The 19,091-nt window shown below is 37.6% G+C and overlaps 2 protein-coding genes across 7 annotated transcripts; one reads left to right on the forward strand and one right to left on the reverse strand.

Moving 5' to 3' along the window:
- The first annotated feature begins 1,954 nt into the window (after nt 1–1,954).
- Nucleotides 1,955–10,931, forward strand: LOC132633600 (pumilio homolog 5). Of its 6 annotated transcripts, XM_060350127.1 has the most exons (11): nt 1,955–2,158; nt 2,829–2,905; nt 3,047–3,875; nt 4,383–5,794; nt 5,888–6,029; nt 6,149–6,256; nt 7,607–7,819; nt 7,910–8,020; nt 8,605–8,799; nt 10,229–10,412; nt 10,504–10,931. In XM_060350127.1, exons 3-11 carry the CDS (start codon nt 3,237–3,239, stop codon nt 10,584–10,586), a joined length of 3,087 nt encoding a protein of 1,028 aa, XP_060206110.1. In that variant the 5' UTR covers nt 1,955–2,158; nt 2,829–2,905; nt 3,047–3,236; the 3' UTR covers nt 10,587–10,931. The 6 variants fall into 6 exon arrangements, with proteins under 6 accessions (XP_060206110.1, XP_060206114.1, XP_060206109.1 ...); XM_060350131.1 differs by lacking the exon at nt 2,829–2,905 and having other exon boundaries at nt 10,229–10,422; nt 10,564–10,931; XM_060350126.1 differs by lacking the exon at nt 2,829–2,905.
- A 2,083-nt stretch (nt 10,932–13,014) lies between these two features.
- Nucleotides 13,015–16,548, reverse strand: LOC132633601 (probable mitochondrial adenine nucleotide transporter BTL1). The gene is made up of 5 exons (XM_060350132.1): nt 16,146–16,548; nt 15,982–16,076; nt 15,575–15,908; nt 15,203–15,440; nt 13,015–13,613 (listed from the first exon to the last, which is right to left on the reverse strand). The coding sequence occupies exons 1-5, from the start codon at nt 16,269–16,271 to the stop codon at nt 13,363–13,365; spliced, it is 1,044 nt and encodes a 347-aa protein (XP_060206115.1). The 5' UTR covers nt 16,272–16,548; the 3' UTR covers nt 13,015–13,362.
- Nucleotides 16,549–19,091: the final 2,543 nt, after the last annotated feature.

Below are 19,091 nucleotides of genomic sequence, written 5' to 3' on the forward strand. Positions count from 1 at the left end.
GAATAGTGTTAGAATGTCTTAACCTTTCTACAATTTAAAAAGTAAAATATTAAGTTTTATTATACTCCATATGATATTCAATTGCATCATAATTTACATTTTTGTATTAGGGCAAGCTGTGTATACGGGCAAAATCGAGGGCAAGGGTATCCTCGGGTTCCTGACTAGAAATTCAAGATCCTGATGGTCGTTGCTGGATCGGACGTATCCAGTCGGGGTCAAGGTTAAGTGTTGGATCGTAGCAAGATCGAGCACATCAGAACCCGGATCACTGAGTCCGGTTGGAACTGAATATCGAGATAGGACGAGAAGACGGTTAACAATGATAAATGAGGGTCAGAAATATCCGCCATAAGTCGGATATGGCGGTGCCGATTTCGCTCGTCAGTAACTGAAGATTTTATACCTTATTTAGACTTGTATTAGGGTTAGGACTCCTCTACTATATAAAGAGCAGGACCCCCTCTTTCTTGGGGCTAGTTCTTCATACGCACAAACATACTAAGCAATACAATTTGATTCTAAGTGTTTATCCATCTCTCTAAGTGTTCTATCATTGTTCATTACTTAACCACTGTAACACGAGCCCGATTCCTAGGACCCGAGCTGACCGATCGGTTGCTTCCTAGGACCAATCGTTGCTTTACAGTGGTTCGATTGTTTTTACTTGCACTTGCATTATTATTTATTGCTTTATAATCATTCGTATTAAATCAAACCGCATATCCTTTGCACCGCGTACAAATTTAATTGTTATTCATTTTAAGAATAAACAAGCTGAATTAAAGGAAGTGGACAGAGGGAAAAAATCTAACATCATTCAACTATACTATTTGGCATAAAAAGTTCTATATTGTGGATATTTAGAAGAATTTAACGGAATATCTAGAAGTAAGAAGTTCCTTTGATGGCAATTGTGTCTCAATCTTTCTCAAAGATGAATAATAAGTACAGATTCAATGGAGCATAATATATTTATTAAGAAATTTACCAAATATATTTAAATATTAAATCCTTCTTTTATATTTTTCGTGATTGTCTATTTTATTTTTAAAAAATATATATAAAAAGCAAGGATTATGCATTAGTTTGGGGGCAACCATGTTTTTGTCTGATGACAGAAAAAATTAACGTCATCATTGAGAATGAAGCTGTCGTTATGGTTCACGATGTGCATGAAATAAAAAACATTAAACATTTTTTTCACGTAATGCGTGAGCAATACATACAGAGGCGGACCCAGAATTTTTAGATGTCGGGGGCATTATTATCTTAATATAAATGTCAACAAAAATTTTAATGATGACTGAGGGATAATACTGTATCGGACCGGTCACTAATAGTGTAGCAGTGGTAAAAATACAAGTTCATAGGTTAAATTTGTGTAATAAATAATATTTAACATAGTGAAGCAAATGAAAGAGATAGCTCAGTAGCTAAGACTGTGCAACATGTGGTGAGAGTGGAGGTTCGAATCTGGGCGAGCTCATTCAACGCTTATTGTTTTCTTAAAAATAGGCTTAAAAAAAATTAAAAGTGACATTCGGGTCAGATCCGAGGTGACATTTAAGGGAAGCAACAGTTGCAACCAACGTGCCCCAAAGACACTTTTGTTTGTTAGAGTGCACAATTAAATATATACTAATCTCTCTTATATATATACATAATTTTTTTGGATGGGTGGGAGTGCCACGTACGTCGGCGTCTGAATATATACATATCATATCATAGGTGGTATCTCGGAAACAGTCATCCTACCTTGGTAGGAGTAAGGTCTGCGTACACTCTACCCTCCCCAGACCCCACGTTGTGGGATTTCACTGGGTTGTTGTTGTTGTCGTATATGATAGGTGGTATAGATAAGGGGCATCAAGGAGAAATTGGTACATACAAATACAATAAAGAAAGGGAGTAAAATAAAATAGTGGAAAGAATAGAATATAGAGCAAAAGAGATGAAATTTCAAACGCGGTGGTGGGGTTTTACAAGTGACAATTGTAATGTAATTTTAAACAAACAACAAAAACTCTTTCTTCTTCTCTCAGTCTCTCTCGGCGGAAGTAAGTATAGCTCTGACCGGCGTTTAGGAATTGATCATCATTCATCACATAGCTGACTCTCTCTCTCTCTCTCTCTCCTTGTTATGGTCAGCGGGCAGGTCTGTCTGTTCACTTTATCCTCTGCTCTACACATAGTCAACAATTGGTTACTACTTACTAGGGTTCTTATGCTTTGACTCACTGTACTACCTTCTTCTTTTTTTCTAGCATGCGATTCTACCAGTCTAAAAGGTTTTTGCTTTATGCAAAAGCGCTGTTGTCAATTTTCTTTTTTCTTAATTGTTCTCGTGGCTTACTTATAATGATTAGTCTTCTCTGTTAGATATTTTGTGACTTTAGCACAAAGTTGGTGTTTTACAGCTTCATATGCCCATTACTCATAGCGTCTTATAAGCACGAACGTTTTCTAATTGGAAATCCTTCCTAGTAATGTTCATATCGACTTGCAAAATACATTTGCACAATTATACAGTCTATCATAGAAGAAAGACACTTCTATTTGGGCAATCAAACCATTTCAGGTTCTTTATATCATTAAAAAAAATAAAAAAATAAAAACTTTATGGATAAAATGGAAAGGAAATGCTTCTGAGTTTCAAATGAACATGCTTGTTTAACTTATACTGCTTTTTATGCCTTGCTGATACTCTTGAGCAGTTTGGAACCTTTATTAATTATTCATTTTTCACTTATATAATCAAGGTTAACTATGGCTGGTGGACATAGAATGGTTCAATTTAATCATCAATCACTTTTTCCTCTGCTCAGGGGTAGATTTTGACCACATGACAAATACTTTGATAGGGCCTCTAGCAAGTGAATGTTGTTTTCGTGTACTTCAATAGGTTCATTCCTATTCACAACAAATCTCTTTTTTTTTTTGGGATGAAGCCCTATTTACAACAAATCTCACTGCATTCAATCTTGGACAGGGTAAATTGTTTCCTCTTCTTTTTCTTTGACAAAAATATTTTTTTACCTTATAGGTTATGATCTGAATCTGCCATTGCAGTTGCCACAGATTATATGTAGTCGTCGCAGCTTAGTATCTTTGGTTTCTAGAGTCAACTCTTGATGTGATATTGATGAAAGGATAAGGTTAAAATGTCTCCTTATCTGGCTTAGTTGATTCGAAAACTTTTGTTGTTAAAATATGTTTGCTGACTCCTAAGCAACATGGCAACTGAGAGCCCTATGAGAATAATCGAAGACAGTAGAACAGAAAAGTGGGTTTCTTCAAAGGACGCGGTCTCCTTTGTGTCCTCTATGAATGAAGTGGCAGCTGATGAACTGGGATTGCTTCTTAAAGGTCATAAAATTCATGGGAATAATAGAAATAACGTTCCGAATCGTAGTGGTAGTGCGCCTCCAAGTATGGAGAGCTCATTTTCAGCCTTTGGGAACTTTGTCTATGATCAAAGCTCTGGCCAGAAGTTGAGTATGGCAAGCTTTGACAGTGCCATGCAGAACTGGCAGTCTGAAGAGCAGATGCGTGCAGATCCCTCCTATTTTGCATACTACAACTCTAATGTCAACTTGAATCCTAGGCTTCCTCCTCCTATTATTTCAAGGGAGAACAGGCACCTGGCACACCATTTTGCAGATCTGGGTGATAGCTGCCAGTTAAATTCTTCTGACAATAGTGGGGATGGATCCTTGCATGTGACTAGAAGTTCTCTCTCAACTCATGCTGAGGAGCCTGAGGATGAAAATTTACCACAAAGTACTTCAGACGATATGGCCCAAAGTCGTGCTTCAGGACTGCACATGGCCTCCTTTGCAGGTCAACATAAAAGTTTGGTTGACCTAATCCAGGTATCGAAGTTTGAGAATATTTCTTCCGTTATGTTTATTGTTTTCTTTTTTCCAAGTTTCTCTTTGTATGTGCTCACTTGTCAACATCCAAGAAGTTTGCTTAATTTTTCTTAAGCCTGTATTTGCACTGATTGGCAAGCTATGTTGAATACTCAGCCCATAAAACTTCACATGTTGGAATGTTAGTTTTGTTTAATCTTCTTTTAATTTTGCATGGAATGTAACATTCAATTCTTTTCGTGGTGTCTGGGGATTTAATGAATACAAAATATATTGAGTTATCAATGGTTACAGTAGTGGGGCCTTCAGCTCATGAATACGTATTGGCTTGTTGTTGATCTACCTTGGTACACCAATCTCTACTTAGTTAAGCCTGAAATACTAGGCATGTTGCCATGACATGTGGGTACAGTGTTCTAATGAATGAGAACATAGTATCATTTAGAGTTCTGGAGTGCTATCTTTTCTTGTTCCATGCTGCTTATACTGTTGACTGATTGATCACAGGAGGACTTCCCTCGCACTCCATCACCAGTTTACAGTCAATCTCGGCCCTCTGGTCATGTTGCTGTGGAGGAGCCAACTGATTCTGATATTCAATCTCTTACACTGGACGGTCTCTGCGTTGATATTTCAAATAAACAAGGTGTAGACGCTTGTGCGGATGTCTCAGGTGACCATGATACAGCTGGCTCAGATCAGTCTTTGGACATTACACTTGAAAAAGAATCTTGTGTTGACAGTCTTGGGAGGTCTCATTCCCCTCAGAAGAATGAAAAACCAGCTAATAATGCACATATGGTGAATGAGCTCTTAGTCAGTGATGAGATAGCATCAGGTACTTCAAAGAACGTTCCAGCTTCAGAGGGTAGTAAGAACAAGGATGAACAATATTTTCACAGCAGGAACAGAGTAGAACAGCAACAGCAGCAGCAGTATCACTCCCAGCGAAGCACGACTTACCAAGTTAATGGCCCACAAGTTCAAGTAAATACTCTTGGGACTAATGCACTACCGAATAGCCTAGCAAAAGGTTATGGTCATAGGTCATTCTCCTCAGCTGAGGTACAAGCAGCTCCTCAAGGTTCTGGCCTCACACCTCCTCTTTATGCAACTGCTGCAGCCTATATGGCTTCCGGTAACCCGTACTATTCTAACTTGAGTCCATCTGGTGGATATGCCCCTCAATACAATATAGGGGGATATGCTTTGGGTTCGCCTTCTCTTCCTCCATTTTTAGCTGGATATCCATCTCATTCTGCTCTATCTATGCATATTAATGCTGGTTCTGGACGAAGCATCAGCGGTCAAAGTTTTACACCAAGGGAAAACATTCCACAAGTGGGTGATCTGCAGCATTTAACCAAGTTTTATGGGCATCATGGATTAATGGTGCATCCTTCTATCCCGGATCCTTTTCATATGCAGTACTTGCATCATCCTGTTGATGATTCACACACTGCTTCTGGTCAGTATATGCGGTTTCCATCACCAGGCCTGGTTGGCCTTGAAATTGATTCTTATGCTTCGCAGAAAGAGCCAAATCTCCCTTCCTATATGGCTGAGCAGAATTTTCATCGTCCACCAATTGGAAGTCTGAACTTACCAAGTCCTGGAAGAATGATAATTCCGGGTAATAATTATTTTGGAAGTCCATCGGGCCTGGGATTCGCGCAACAGTTTCCAGTGTCGCCTCTTGGTAGTCCTGTACTTCCAGGATCCCCTGTGGGAAGAAGGAATGAAGTTAATTCTGCCCCTGGTTCAGTTAGAAATAATGGATTGTATTCTGGATGGTCTGCGCAAAGGGGTTCTGGTAGCTTGAATGACTCTAAAAGACATTCATTTCTCGAAGAACTGAAACAAAGCAATGCTCGAAGAATTGACCTCTCTGATATTGCAGGTCGTGTGGTTGAATTCAGGTAGTATATATGTACCAACTTTGTATCTTCTGCATTAAAATTTCAGTATAATACCAAAGGTTTGAAGTTAATTTAATGTTTCTTTAACCTCAGTGTTGATCAGCATGGGAGTCGGTTTATACAGCAGAAATTGGAAAATTGTAGTGTTGAAGAGAAAGCGTCTGTTTTTAAAGAAATTCTTCCACATGCTTCAAAACTAATAACGGATGTTTTTGGGAACTATGTCATTCAAAAGGTAGCCATTCTGGTTCTCTGTACTTCTACATCTCTTCAGGACATTTTAAGTTTTTTAAACCCTTGAGCCTTTAACCGTCCATCATCTTAAACCATTGCATATCTGAATTATGTGTCCAGTTCTTTGAGCATGGAAGTCATGAGCAAAGAGAGATGTTGGCATGTCAATTAACAGGACAGATGCTGCCTTTAAGTTTGCAAATGTATGGCTGTCGTGTTATTCAAAAGGTATATCCTCATCTCAAGTATACAAATATATTTTTATGATTGGAATCATATGGAGGTTGTTATTCTTGCATGACGAACAACTTGTATATGGGGATTTTCCCAATCAATAAAATTATTGTCTTTTTAAAAAAAAATTGCTGCATAAAGTTATAAGAGCATAAGAGCGGGAGTCACATTTACGTATGTGCACAGCCATCAATGTTTTTTCCATGTAGATGTCAGGCTTGCTCAATCCTTCTAGACTTGAATCTGATCATGCTTGCATAACTGTGGGGAACAATATTTGCTCAAAAAAAAAAAAGAAAAAAAAAAGTGAAACATATTGTTCACTACCTCATGTAAGAAGTAGTGCCCTGGAGCAGGCTTTTTGGTTGCTAATATACTTTTAAAGGACTTTATTGAAATAATGACCCCAATTTAAAAGAAAAAGATAGAGAATACTGAAATAGTGGCTGAAATTTGAAGACTTTCTCGATACAGGATCCTTGATTTGACTTAGTGAATAGCTGCTCAATTTTAAAGAACTTCCCGATGTACATGCTCTCTAAGCAACATCGTCATCATCAATAGTGGTAAAGTTTTAAATTGTTAATATTGTGCTAAAGCTGTTAAGCTATCATACTTTTGTTTTTTACCATTTGCACTTAATTAGGGTTTTGATGATCCATACTTTGATTGACGGGCTTCTCCAACCAATTCTTGGCTCTCTAGATTCACTTACCTATTTGGGCAGAAATACTATTTCAGTATTTGGCCATAAGTAGTTGTAGATACTGAAATTTAGTATTTGAACTTTAAGTTACTTATTAAAAAAGTATTCGAATTTTAAGTGAAATATTGGCTTAAAAGGGGTTCTTCAAACAAAATTTTGGTTTGTGCTTACAAATATTCAACTTCTTTTTCAAATGAAGTCATGACCAAACACAGCTTCAACTTCCACAAATACTTTTCACGTTCTACTTCAATAACACTTTTTTTTAATTTACTCAAATATCGTCCAAGCGCCTACTAATATTGCTAATCAACTGGATCTCCTAAAGGGTAGAGCTGATTCAGCCTGCATTTAATAATGAAAGCAGATTGTAAGGTCATTTTTATAGGTTATAAACCATGGTCGACAACTATTTCATTATTATGTATTTCGTTATTATATCTGAGAAGTGCATGTTTATTCTGCTAATGTTTTGTGCACTCCAGTATAGGAGTTTCTTTTTTCCCTTTTCATCCAAGCGATTCAGTAAGTTGTACACATAAAGATGCCATGTCTCTTATCTTTCTCCCAAAAAAAAAGGATGCCATGTCTCTTATCTAACCAAACATGAATTGTCTTGCCGTTGATGTTCTTTCTAGGCCCTGGAAGTTATCAATCTTGATCAGAAAACAGAACTTGTCCATGAACTCAATGGGCATGTAATGAGGTGTGTACGAGATCAAAACGGGAACCATGTAATCCAAAAATGTATTGAGTGCATACCTACTGAAAAAATTAGCTTTATTATCTCCTCATTCCAAGGCCAAGTAGCTATATTGTCTACTCATCCTTATGGTTGCCGTGTAATCCAGGTAATATTAAACTATGTTGTATTATGAGATATAGTTACTTTGTTTTATATTTCAGCTGACGCCATCTCCTTTCATATGAATTTTTCAAAGAGAGTATTGGAACATTGTTCAGAAAACTCTCAAAGTCAGTGTATAGTGCATGAAATTTTGGAATCTGCTTATGCTCTTGCTCAAGATCAGTATGGGAACTATGTCACCCAGGTTTGTATCTTTTTCCAGGCAATATCCGATAACTTCCTTTCCTATCGTCAAGTTCCGTAACTTCGTGATCGCTTTATGCCACTTCTTCTCTTCCAACCCTAACAAAAAGCAACTATTGCGCAAACCAGAAGAAAGCTTAACTAGCTTGCTGTAACTGGGGGCATTATCATCTTACACTGGCTTATTTTAAGTGTTCTGTAATGTCCTTTCTTTCAATTAGTCCTCGATGTCATTCGATAAGAACTAAAATATAAAATTATTTTCATTGGATAAAGTGGTGCACTAGATGAATAGATTGAGAAACTTCCCCTTGGTTTTCTTGGGTGTCTCTGCTACTATTACTGTCTGCATGCACCCAACCCCCCCCCCCCCCCCCCCCCGGCCCCACCACAACACACACACACACAAAAAAAAAAGGAAAAGGGAAAGCGCAAAACTAATAAATGACTCTGAATGGTGTGTTTAACTGGAAAGTGGAAACATTTTGCTTTTGGGGCAGTGATGGACTGAGGGGCGCAGGTAGTATTATCATAAGAATTTAGTGCATGTGCAATTGTTGCGTGAAACTGAATCTGTGGCTGCAGCATGTTCTGGAGAGGGGAAGACCCCATGAAAGAAGTCGAATTATTGGAAAGTTGACTGGAAATGTTGTGCAATTAAGCCAACACAAATATGCCTCAAATGTTGTTGAGAAGTGTCTGGAACATGGTGATTCTACTGAGAGAGAGCTTTTGATTGAGGAGATTGTTGCAGAGTCAGAGGGGAATGACAGTTTACTGGTAAGATGATCTGAATCATCTTATTTACTATTCTTTACCTTTTCCTTTTCACATATGCAGTGCAGTAATTAATTATTTCACATAGCAATTTCTGTGAAACCTCTTTGTAAAGGACGATAGGAAGGCCATGTGCCTAAACTGAATTAAGCCAACTTCTCAGTACTTGTTCAATTACTGATGGTCATTTGACAAAGAATTAAAACTTGGTCCGTTCCCTCTGTAGTTGTGCTGATTATTTTCTCAATCAGACTTCAGTGAGATATAAAACCTAGAATTCTACCATCAGATGGCAGTTTTTGAAAAGTGCAGATTGGACTCATATATCAACAATTCTCTCTTTGGAATTATAACCTAGCTCTTTCTCTAGCCTCATCAGCTTGCAATCTTTTCCTCATTCTGTTTCACTTCAAGATAACTTTTCCAGTTTAGACGTTACGAGAACATTTTAGGAGAAATAGTGAAACAGATACCTTGATTTTTTTTATTTTTTTATTTTTAAAAAAAACAACAACAACAACAACAACTACTAAGGAGTTATAAGCCACAGAAGAAGAGGGAATGTGAATGAAAAGGACAACTTAGATAAATTGTTAGTTGAAACGGGAAAAGACCTTTTCTCAATATGTTGAGGATCTTATAGATCAATTGTTGCAATACTTCTTTTTTTTTTTTGAAAAAAAGGATACTAGTTTTGCTTAACTGAAGGTCCAGCTATGAAGCTGTGCCATACTAGCCGTGCACACCTGTCTGTATGTTATGGGATGAGTCACAGCTCTTAGCTTATCCACTATCTCATTATCTATGGGTCTCTCTCTCTCTCTCTCTTGTGCATCACCAATCTTTGCTTGCTGATTATTTTTCTCATTGCATGCACATCTATGAATAGTGAATAGTCTATGCAAGGGAGATGAGTTAGGATGCATTCCTTGATTGTTTTCGTACTTGCGCTGTTTTAACACGGTAGATCTAATATGCCTCTTTTTTGGGGCTAAGTATAATCAACAAGCTTTGGATACGGGGTTACTTTATCCTAGAGTGGCGAGGTTAATATGGGGGCTGAGGATAACGATCTATTCACCATGGAAAGAGGTGTTTACAATAGTGAAGCTAATTGCTAACTGAAAGTAGTTTGGAAAAGATTTTGAACTATACAACTACCTACGCTGACAGAAGTTGTAGACTCTAGGAGTCTCACCCTTGTCACTTGGGCTAGTCCACTTAGACTGAGATAGCAATGGATTTTATTTACCTTAAAGCTAATTGGTAGGAGGTGGTCTCAGCTGTATGTCTAGCATTTTGTGTAGAACTATTATCATTTTACTCACTCGCCTATATGGTGAGTGTGAAGTGCTTATTCTTTCGAAACAATGACAAATGAGCTCTTGCCTGGATTGACTTATTCACTCGACAATTTTGGCTCTCATTGTAGACGATGATGAAGGACCAATTTGCGAATTATGTGGTCCAGAAGATTCTCGAGATTAGCAACGATAAGCATCGGGAAATTCTGCTAAGGCGAATCAGAGTTCATCTTCATGCGTTGAAGAAATACACTTACGGAAAACACATAGTGGCTCGATTTGAACAGCTCTCCGAGCAGCTGTCTGATGAAGGTGTGTAGAGGTTAAGTGCTCCGCTTTATTTGTGCAACTGCAAGTTATTATTTGTTGCTGCCGTTGTGTCTGATTATTTGACATGTTTTAGGGGATTTTAGTGCTTTGATCTATCCATACATGCTTGCACATTCTACCATTTGTCATGCAGATATTGGAACCTGTGAACCCTAGATTGTGAACAAAGATTGTCAGTTTTCTACTCGTTTGGCGGGCGATAGAATTGTTTGCAGCAGCCAGACTGTTGATTGTCCAGTAAGCAGCAGTACGAAAGTGCCCGTCTGTCCCTTAGTAGGGGTCATCCGTGGTTACTCTTTAAGCTCATTGATTCTCCAGGAACGAAGATAGTGTGTTGTTTTATTTGCCAACTGTATCCAAGAATGTAGATATCTTGAATAATCAAGCATGTATTCTGGGAGAAATATTTAGTACATGTTAAATTAGTTGTGAAGATTTGCTTGCTTCGGATGTGGCTTTAAACATGCTCAAAAGCAATTCAGGGACTCTGCTATGACTCAAGGGCATTTTCGTTTTTGTTCTCTGGGAAAAAGGGTGGTTGTAGGGGAATCAGAGTTCTGACAGGAGATGTCATTCTCTTAAACCCAAAGGGAAGTCGAATGAATGCCGAGTACGTGATCTTGCAAGTTAGAGGACAATTATCCTTAATTTGTTAGAGCAGAGCCCTTGTTTACAGCAGCAGAAAAACATACGAATACTCTTTTTGGTTTTTCCAACCTAGTCATGCTAGTCTCATTTGGGACTTACTGGATGAAGAAAATCAAATTGAAAAACTAAGAAGAAATCAAATAGGATTAGCAACTATACGTACTTTGGGATAAGTAATAATAGGAAGAATTGAGATTTCATATTCTTCAACCAAAGATCTTGTTACAGCTTTAAGAACAAAAGAACTATTGGTAAGGAGCATTTTGCTCCTCTTAGTGGACTAACTTGGCATGAATTCAAATTAGTTGAGGTACTTAGTATTTTTGCCGTTTCAATTTATGTGAATTCATTTGATTGGGTACGGAATTTAAGGAAAAAGAGAAGATTTTTAAATTTGTGATCCTAAGTGAGTTACATGGCTATAAATTATTGCATAAAAGTAAAGTGTTTTTAAATATAGAAAGAGATCATTCTTTTTGTCACGGAATAATAAGGAAATAGATTCACATAAATTGAAACAGTAGGAATATGATATTTGAAACATGATTTTCCATGGCTCCTGTTTCAAATGAATGTTTTAGTTCAATTTTTCAGAAGATTAAAGAATAAGCGAAATATTACTTTAGCTTTGTTGGTCAGACTTGTGAGATTAATGTAAACTCTTTTAGCTTTGCAACTTAAAATAGACAGCATGTATTTGAAAATAGGCAAAAAATTATTCCAATAAATTTTTTATGCTTATTATGTATTTGAATGAAAGTTGTTCATCTACCGTCTCCGTAATTTATCAACTACTAAGGGTGCGTTCGGTATGAAGGAAAATGTTTTCCTGAAAAATGTGTTCTTGAAAAATAAGTGAATTTCTACTTATTTTCTCATATTCGTTTGGATAGCGAAAAATAAGTGAATTTCTTACATATTTTCTCATGTTCGTTTGGTTGATAGAAAATATTTTTAGGAAAATACCTATCCAAGGCCCACAACTCCACCCCAACCCCAACCCCCACCCTTACCCCACACCCCTAATTTTTTATTTTTTTTTGAAGTTTTTAATTTTTTTTCTAGATTTTCTAAACCACCACATCCCTCCCCCCCCCCCCCCCCCAACCCCGCAGGGACACATACCACACCAACCCCCACAACCACCCACCACCCCCTTTTTATAATTTTTTAATAAAGGTAAAACTAAATAGGAAGTAGAAAATTCGGGAGGGGGTAAGGGATGCGTGCGGGGGGTGGGTGGGTGTAGAGAATCAAAAAAGAAAACTTTTCGAAACTTTCAAAAAAAAAAATTCTTTTGAAAGGGGCGGTGGGGTGTCAGGAGGAGGGGTGGTCATGGGGTGTGGGGTGAAAAAAATAATTAAAAAAAAAGAAACTTTTAAAACTTTTTTTAAGAAAAAAGAAAAAAAAATTGGGTGGGCGCAAAGGTAGGGTGCGGGGTACGTTGAGTTGAAGGGGGGGGGGGGGAGGGATCTGGTGGTGTAGAAACGAAAAAGAATTTTTATTTTTTTAAAAAAAAAATTAGGGAGGGTTGGTGGGGTGCGGCGTGGGGGAAGTGGTTGGGGGGAGAGGGGGAAGGGATGTGGTGGTGTAGAAACCCAAAATAAAAATTAAAAAAAAATTAGGAGGGGGGGGGGGGGGGGGGGGGAAAGCGTGGGGTGTGGGGTGCGGCGTTCGGGGAGTGAGGGTGGGGTGGTGGACGTGGTTGGAGTTTGGTGATTGGGGGTGAGTTAAGTGATTGGTGGAATGCACTTGTGAACTTGTTTTCCCTACTTTTATTAGGAAAGTCATTTTCCCCATTTTTGAGGAACTTGTTTTCCTAAAGAAAATATTTTCCAAATTTTTTTACCAAACGAACATGAGAAAATTGGAAAACATTTTCTGTTTTCTGAAAATACCGAACACACCCTAAGTGAGTGAAGTACTTTTCACAACCTGATCCAAACGCTAGCTTTGTTCTATTTCTCAAACATGCGCCAAACATGGTATTCCAGGCTCAGTCTCAGTAAAGTTAAACTGTAAATAAAAAATCAAGGGAAGGGGAGAGCGAACAGACTCCGTCAAGTTTACTGAGCTCTCTCACAATCACAATTACACAACTTATGTGTGCAATTTAGAGCATCAACCATCACCAAGAGTGGGGAAGATGGGAAGCAAAATTTGTGGATGCGCATCTATAACAAATTTCATGATGACAGACACCACAGTTAAACCCATCTAACCAACGCCAGCTTCCAGCTTGAGCGCGTAACGTTAGTCAAATCATTGTACTATATGTCTGCTGTCACGCATGGCGTCTATCAGCAAGCAATATATCTTTCCAAGCTTCATAAAACGTCCAAGTAATGCCTGATGATGGCATTACTTTTAAGCAACTCGCACCCCAGCCTCTATAAAGGCCTAACAGACCCTCCGCCCTAATGACTTCTGATAGTGCTGCGACCATGTTCGGTGGACACTTACCTTGCAAAGCACCCACCATTAGCCGCTTTCTCGCCACCTCCAATGGATAACTAATAGTGCTTGCTGTTAAACCTGATCAAACAAAACATTAACTCTTTAGGTCGCATGGTAATCTCATAATCTGTCTACAGTAATGTCGCAGGCCAAAGGCAGATAAGAGTCTCATCAAGGTTAAAAAAAGCATGCCATAAATGAACAACAGATAATCCCAAATAAAACCACACCTCTATTTGCAGTTAAAGGAACTTTAAAAGTGGAAAATACTTTCCCTCAAAGAATAAAATATTCCACTAACATATAAAAGCTTGAGATTAAACATGATGAAGTCCTTTGACTTGCTTCGCAAAGTCCAAAATTTCTACTTTATTTAGGAAATCAAATATATGAAGATTTACTATGTCTCCTTATTTAGCATATATGAGATCTATCAGAACTGATATCACCTTCCTCCATTGAAATGGAAACCTGCTCCAATATCAAGACATTCTTTATCTTTACTGGCACCATCTTATAGAAATTTTCTGGTTTCTCTTGTTCTGTGCTGAACACTATCAATGTGATAATATCAAAGGTGCGAATTTAACATTTAAGGAGAGAACATCGTGTTGCTATCCACTTATTTTAGCCAAAGGCTCCTAGATTTTTTATGCCAAATTATTCTTGCTTGCATATTTCATAAAGAACCCATTGTATCCCTGCTCTCTGGACCATCTCATCATCAGAGAGGGTACATGATTCAGCAACATTATTGCCATTGCACTTCTATCAATTGCTCAGCAACATTAGAGCCAATTGCTCATTTGCAATTAAACTTGCATTTAACATTTGTCTTCCACCTGCACAAGCATTTTGCGCGTAAGTTCAACCCTAACCCTTTTGAGTCTCCTTGCTAACACCTGTCATAATCTTTATAGACACTCCCCACCAGAATGATTGTCAAAAGATACTTAAATGTATGATGCTCCTTCTTTGTCCGAAATTTGTACAATTATTGTCCTTTCTCCTCTCTGCAGCAATGTCACATCTCCTGGCATTGTTCTTTTGACCTCGTGCACCGACGGAGAAAAGCATCACAGGATTGTCTCAGTCTTTCCTATTTTTCTTCTAGTATTCTAGAGCAACATTACATCTTTGTTCTGGTGTTGTTCTTTTGACCTTCCAACCAGCATGATACATAGGAAGGGTCTTAAAAAGCTAAATCCAGTATTTGAGATAAAGAATTATCAACCCAAGCATCACGGTGCCGCATACTTTATGGGACCTTAGGTAGTAGAAATATGCTGCACAAATTTAAAAAAAAATTGTGGCAGCTTTTTTAGCCTTTCTCATTATGATTATCTGGTTTTGAGGTGTAATCTGTGCTGACGAAGTCCAATGGACCAACTCTGCTATAATCTCAAACTGCCACTGCTTCAGTTCAACAGGCACCTGTAATGCTAATTTCCAAATCAACACTTCCAGATTTGTGTTAATCATGATATTCCATATCTTCCAGGAAACAGGGGCTTGGGCTAGGAGTAAGGGTGTTTTTTAAGCAGTGATCTAGATGTCCCAGAGTTGTCAATTTCAGATCAGTCCTCTCTACGGCAAAATGGCAGATAACTATAAAGTTCAAGCAAATCTGAACCAAAGAGATTTAGTGTTTGATTCAAGATTCTCACCTGAGAAAGCTCCAACTAGAAGCATCTCCACACGGCTTAGAGATTCTTTCTTCTGTGCTTGGCAATATGACTTCTTAATTGTCTCGTACATGAAATAGTAACAAGTGCTGTATGGGAGCATGCCAATTAATGTTGGCCCAAGTCCAGCATACAAGCCTCCAATTCCACCCTCCTTGTAAATCTTGGGAACTGCAATGCGTAGACTGGGGTAGACCTCGGGATTCACAGTCAACCGATCCTGTGAAGCACGTTGAATCAGCACTAAAATGTAAAAATGATGTTTCCTTGCCACAATAACTTAATGATACAAGCATGAAGAGGGTCATCAAAGCTATTTTTTTTTACCAGTGAGAAAATGTCTAGTAAAAATACCTTGAGCACTTCAAGGGGATGACATGCAAGTGTGCTTACAACTCCGGCAGCAGCACCAGCAACAGCAACTGGGGATAGCCATGAGAGAGAAAAGCTGATGCTAGCATTACCTATCTGTATCTTGGGGCAAGCAGTATCCATCCATTTCTCTTGTGCGGAAGTCATTGCTCGTTTGACACACTCAAATGTCCCGAGTTCCATTGCCTGTGATGGAATAATGCGTAGCATGTTAATTGCGTTACCAGACCACAGCCCTCGCCAACCCTGCTGTTCAACAACCTGAACGAAACTTGTACCGATGTTTCTGGACCCAACGCCGACTACCATTCTAGTCCTGCATGTTTTAAATACCAAAATTAGGTAACATGAGCCAATTGAAAGCAACTTACAGAATCGAGAAGATGAACCTGATGGTTTCAAGAGGAGCTAGAACGGCCTTGGTCATGGCCCCAGCCAAAGCCCCACTCAGAAATTCACCAACTTCTCTAGTCTTGATAAAGTCCTGCACACATAAATCAACATTAGAGGGGTCCAATCAGACGACAACAACAAGAGACAACTGTGTGCTTACATTAAAGTTGAGTTGAGGGTCCATGATAGGGGAAAGGGGGAACTCCTTGGGTACAATCATGACACCCCCATATGTATCGCCCACCAGCCAGTAACTCTTTTTCTGCGATTGGGATTCCGCAGCCATAAGAAGAGATTATTAGTTGTGAGTATATAATATATTCCTGAATGAATTCAAGTGAATAACAAAACAAAAAAACGTTGCCGATATTGCCCCATGGGACGGAGGGAGGCAGATTTTTCTTGCTTTTGACTCAAATTTCCCTCTCTCTCCCTCTTAGACCGCCACTCGGCTTGCCCATTTTGGGATATTACTAGGGTTTTCTTCCTCATTCTCTTTCGCTATATGGGGGTTCATTTCCACTTTTCCTCCTACTCTTCATTTTTTTGTTCTCCTAACAAACAATTTAGTTTACATTTTTATATTATAATATCTTGCAAATTATATCTCGCGATCTCAAAAAAATTATATTTTATTATGCATAAATCCAATTTTCAAAGGCAAAAATTAAAAACCATCCCATTTATAGGACATTTAACGACCAGCCCATTTGAAGGGTAACCTGTGCAATTTCTTCAAATAAAATGCTTAAATAGTCACAAGTCAAATCGATGATGGGGAATTAGCCACTATTTAAAAGTAATAAGTAACATTTAGCGTGTTTATTAAATCAGACGAATACATTCTTAAATTAAATATGAAAAATCTACAGTATTTTTCTTCCCGTTCATTCCCTCCTAGCATAATATTCCATTTCGTCTCAACCACAATGATTCAGATTGCATAAGCTAGTTCATATTCTAATTGATTTTTAATTTGGGATTGGACTTGAAATAGGATGATTGCTTTAATTTGGTGCATGAGAGGGATGATAAATGAGAATTTCTGCTTCAAAGAATAAATAAATCTCTTTGGCAGCCTGATGCACTAAGTTCCCGCTATGCGCAGGGTTCGGAGAAGAATTGGATCATCATGGTCTATTGTACGCAGCTTTGCCATGCATTTCTACAAGAGGTTGTTTCCACGGCTCGAACTCGTGACCTCCTGATCACATGGCAATAATTTTACCAGATACGCCAAGGCTCTCCTTCACTGTTTATAAATCTAACATAGAAAAGACTTATTTATGCGAAAAGTTTAAACCTCCTAAATCTTCCTAGAGTTTGAAATTATAAATGTTTAAACTTCATGAATCATTGTAGTTTAAATTCAATGACTCTTTCCTTGAGTATGTTGTTCTACAGCTGAGAACTCAAGGATTTTATCATTAAGTTGTGCTTTTACAATTGAGAACTCAAGTTATTTTGTTCATGTGTTCGAACTCCAGCACAATACTTATCATAGTGAGAATCCAAGGCTTGATACCATGTTTTTATCTTACTTATCATAGTGAGAATCCAAGGCTTGATACCATGTTTTTATCTTGTCATTTTGTTGTCACATTCTTTTCTTTTGAGTCGAATGTCTATTGGAAACAGCCTCTCTACCCTCACAAAGGTAGGGGTAAGATTTACGTATATCCTACCCTCCCTAGACCACACTTATGGGACTACACTAGGTTTGTTGTTGTTGTTGTTGCAGTGAGAATTCAAGGAAAGAGCCCTGGAGTTCATGATTCTGCAACTAAGAACGTTGAGATTATGTCCTTGAGTTCTTGGTTTTATAGTTGAAAACTCAATGATTCAGTCATTGAGTTCGAACTCCATCACATTGTGCTAGAGTTTTACTTATCAAAATTTTAAACTTTGGTAAGTATGCTAGATTGTTTTCGTGTTTCAACTACGGGTATTTTCTCCAGATTTTATCTCCATCTTGAAAAGTGATTGTTCTCAATTGCATTTCAAATAATGACTAAATATTCATAGGCAGCTGATGGATATAAATTATTCATGTAATTTCAATATGGAAGTATAATATTTTAAAATAAAATATGAATAATTTATATCATATTCTCGCACTTTTCTAACAAATCTTACGGGAAAAAAAATACATGGAAAAAAAGAAGAAACAAGAAATAAAAGTCAAGGAAGTAGGATGCATCCTTGCCAACTTCACTAAAGACTACACAAAGTCAAGAGATACAAAGTTATGGCAAAATGTCACCAAGATTTCATGACAAATTATCATGCCAAATTCTCATCAAGATTGCATGATAAATTGTCATGTCAAATTCTCTTCGAGGATATAATATTGTATTGATATTCTCTTGCAATTTCTCACCAAAGCCTTGTAGGAATTCTGCGATAAATAAGTACCTTTTTGTAGAAGAAAACCATCCCATCTTTCATTCTATTTGCATCCAATAATGAAGAGGACAAAGAACTAGTCTCAGTGTCTCTCTTGGCTCTTTCTTGTAGTAAAAACATTTTCTTAGTTTTTCTACTCCACAACGGAGTAAGTTTCCTTTGTTGGGATACTAGATGAAGCTTGATGAAGCTATTATAATAAACATCTTTATTTATTATCTTCTTATGTTGGGATTTTCTCTTTATCATCTTTATACACCAAGGTATTTGATATTAATTATATCTAGTATTTGATATAATTATATCTCTTTACCAAAATTTTTATCTTGTTATCTTATTTCTTATTCGGGAGAAGAGAACGATTTAACAAGTTTATTGATTTAAATAATCTTTATCTTATTTCTTTTAGTCCTAATTCTTGCGGAGGGATTAACTCAAATAATTTTATTGATTTGAATGATCTTTGTCTTGTTTCTTTCGGTCCTAATTCTCACGGAGGGATTGACTCAAATAAATTTATTGATTTGAGGGATCTCTGTCTTATTTCTTTCAGTCCCAATTCTCACAATTGACTCAAATAAGTTTATTGATTTAGCATAAGCTAATCGAAAGAGGTTTTTGTTCACTTGGTGCACTCAACTAAGATAATTCTTGTTTAAAGGCATTACTTTAATTGGTTAACTACACTAATCGAAAGAGG

Source organism: Lycium barbarum, chromosome 3 (assembly GCF_019175385.1).
Source record: "Lycium barbarum isolate Lr01 chromosome 3, ASM1917538v2, whole genome shotgun sequence".
Classification (NCBI taxonomy): Eukaryota; Viridiplantae; Streptophyta; class Magnoliopsida; order Solanales; family Solanaceae; genus Lycium; species Lycium barbarum.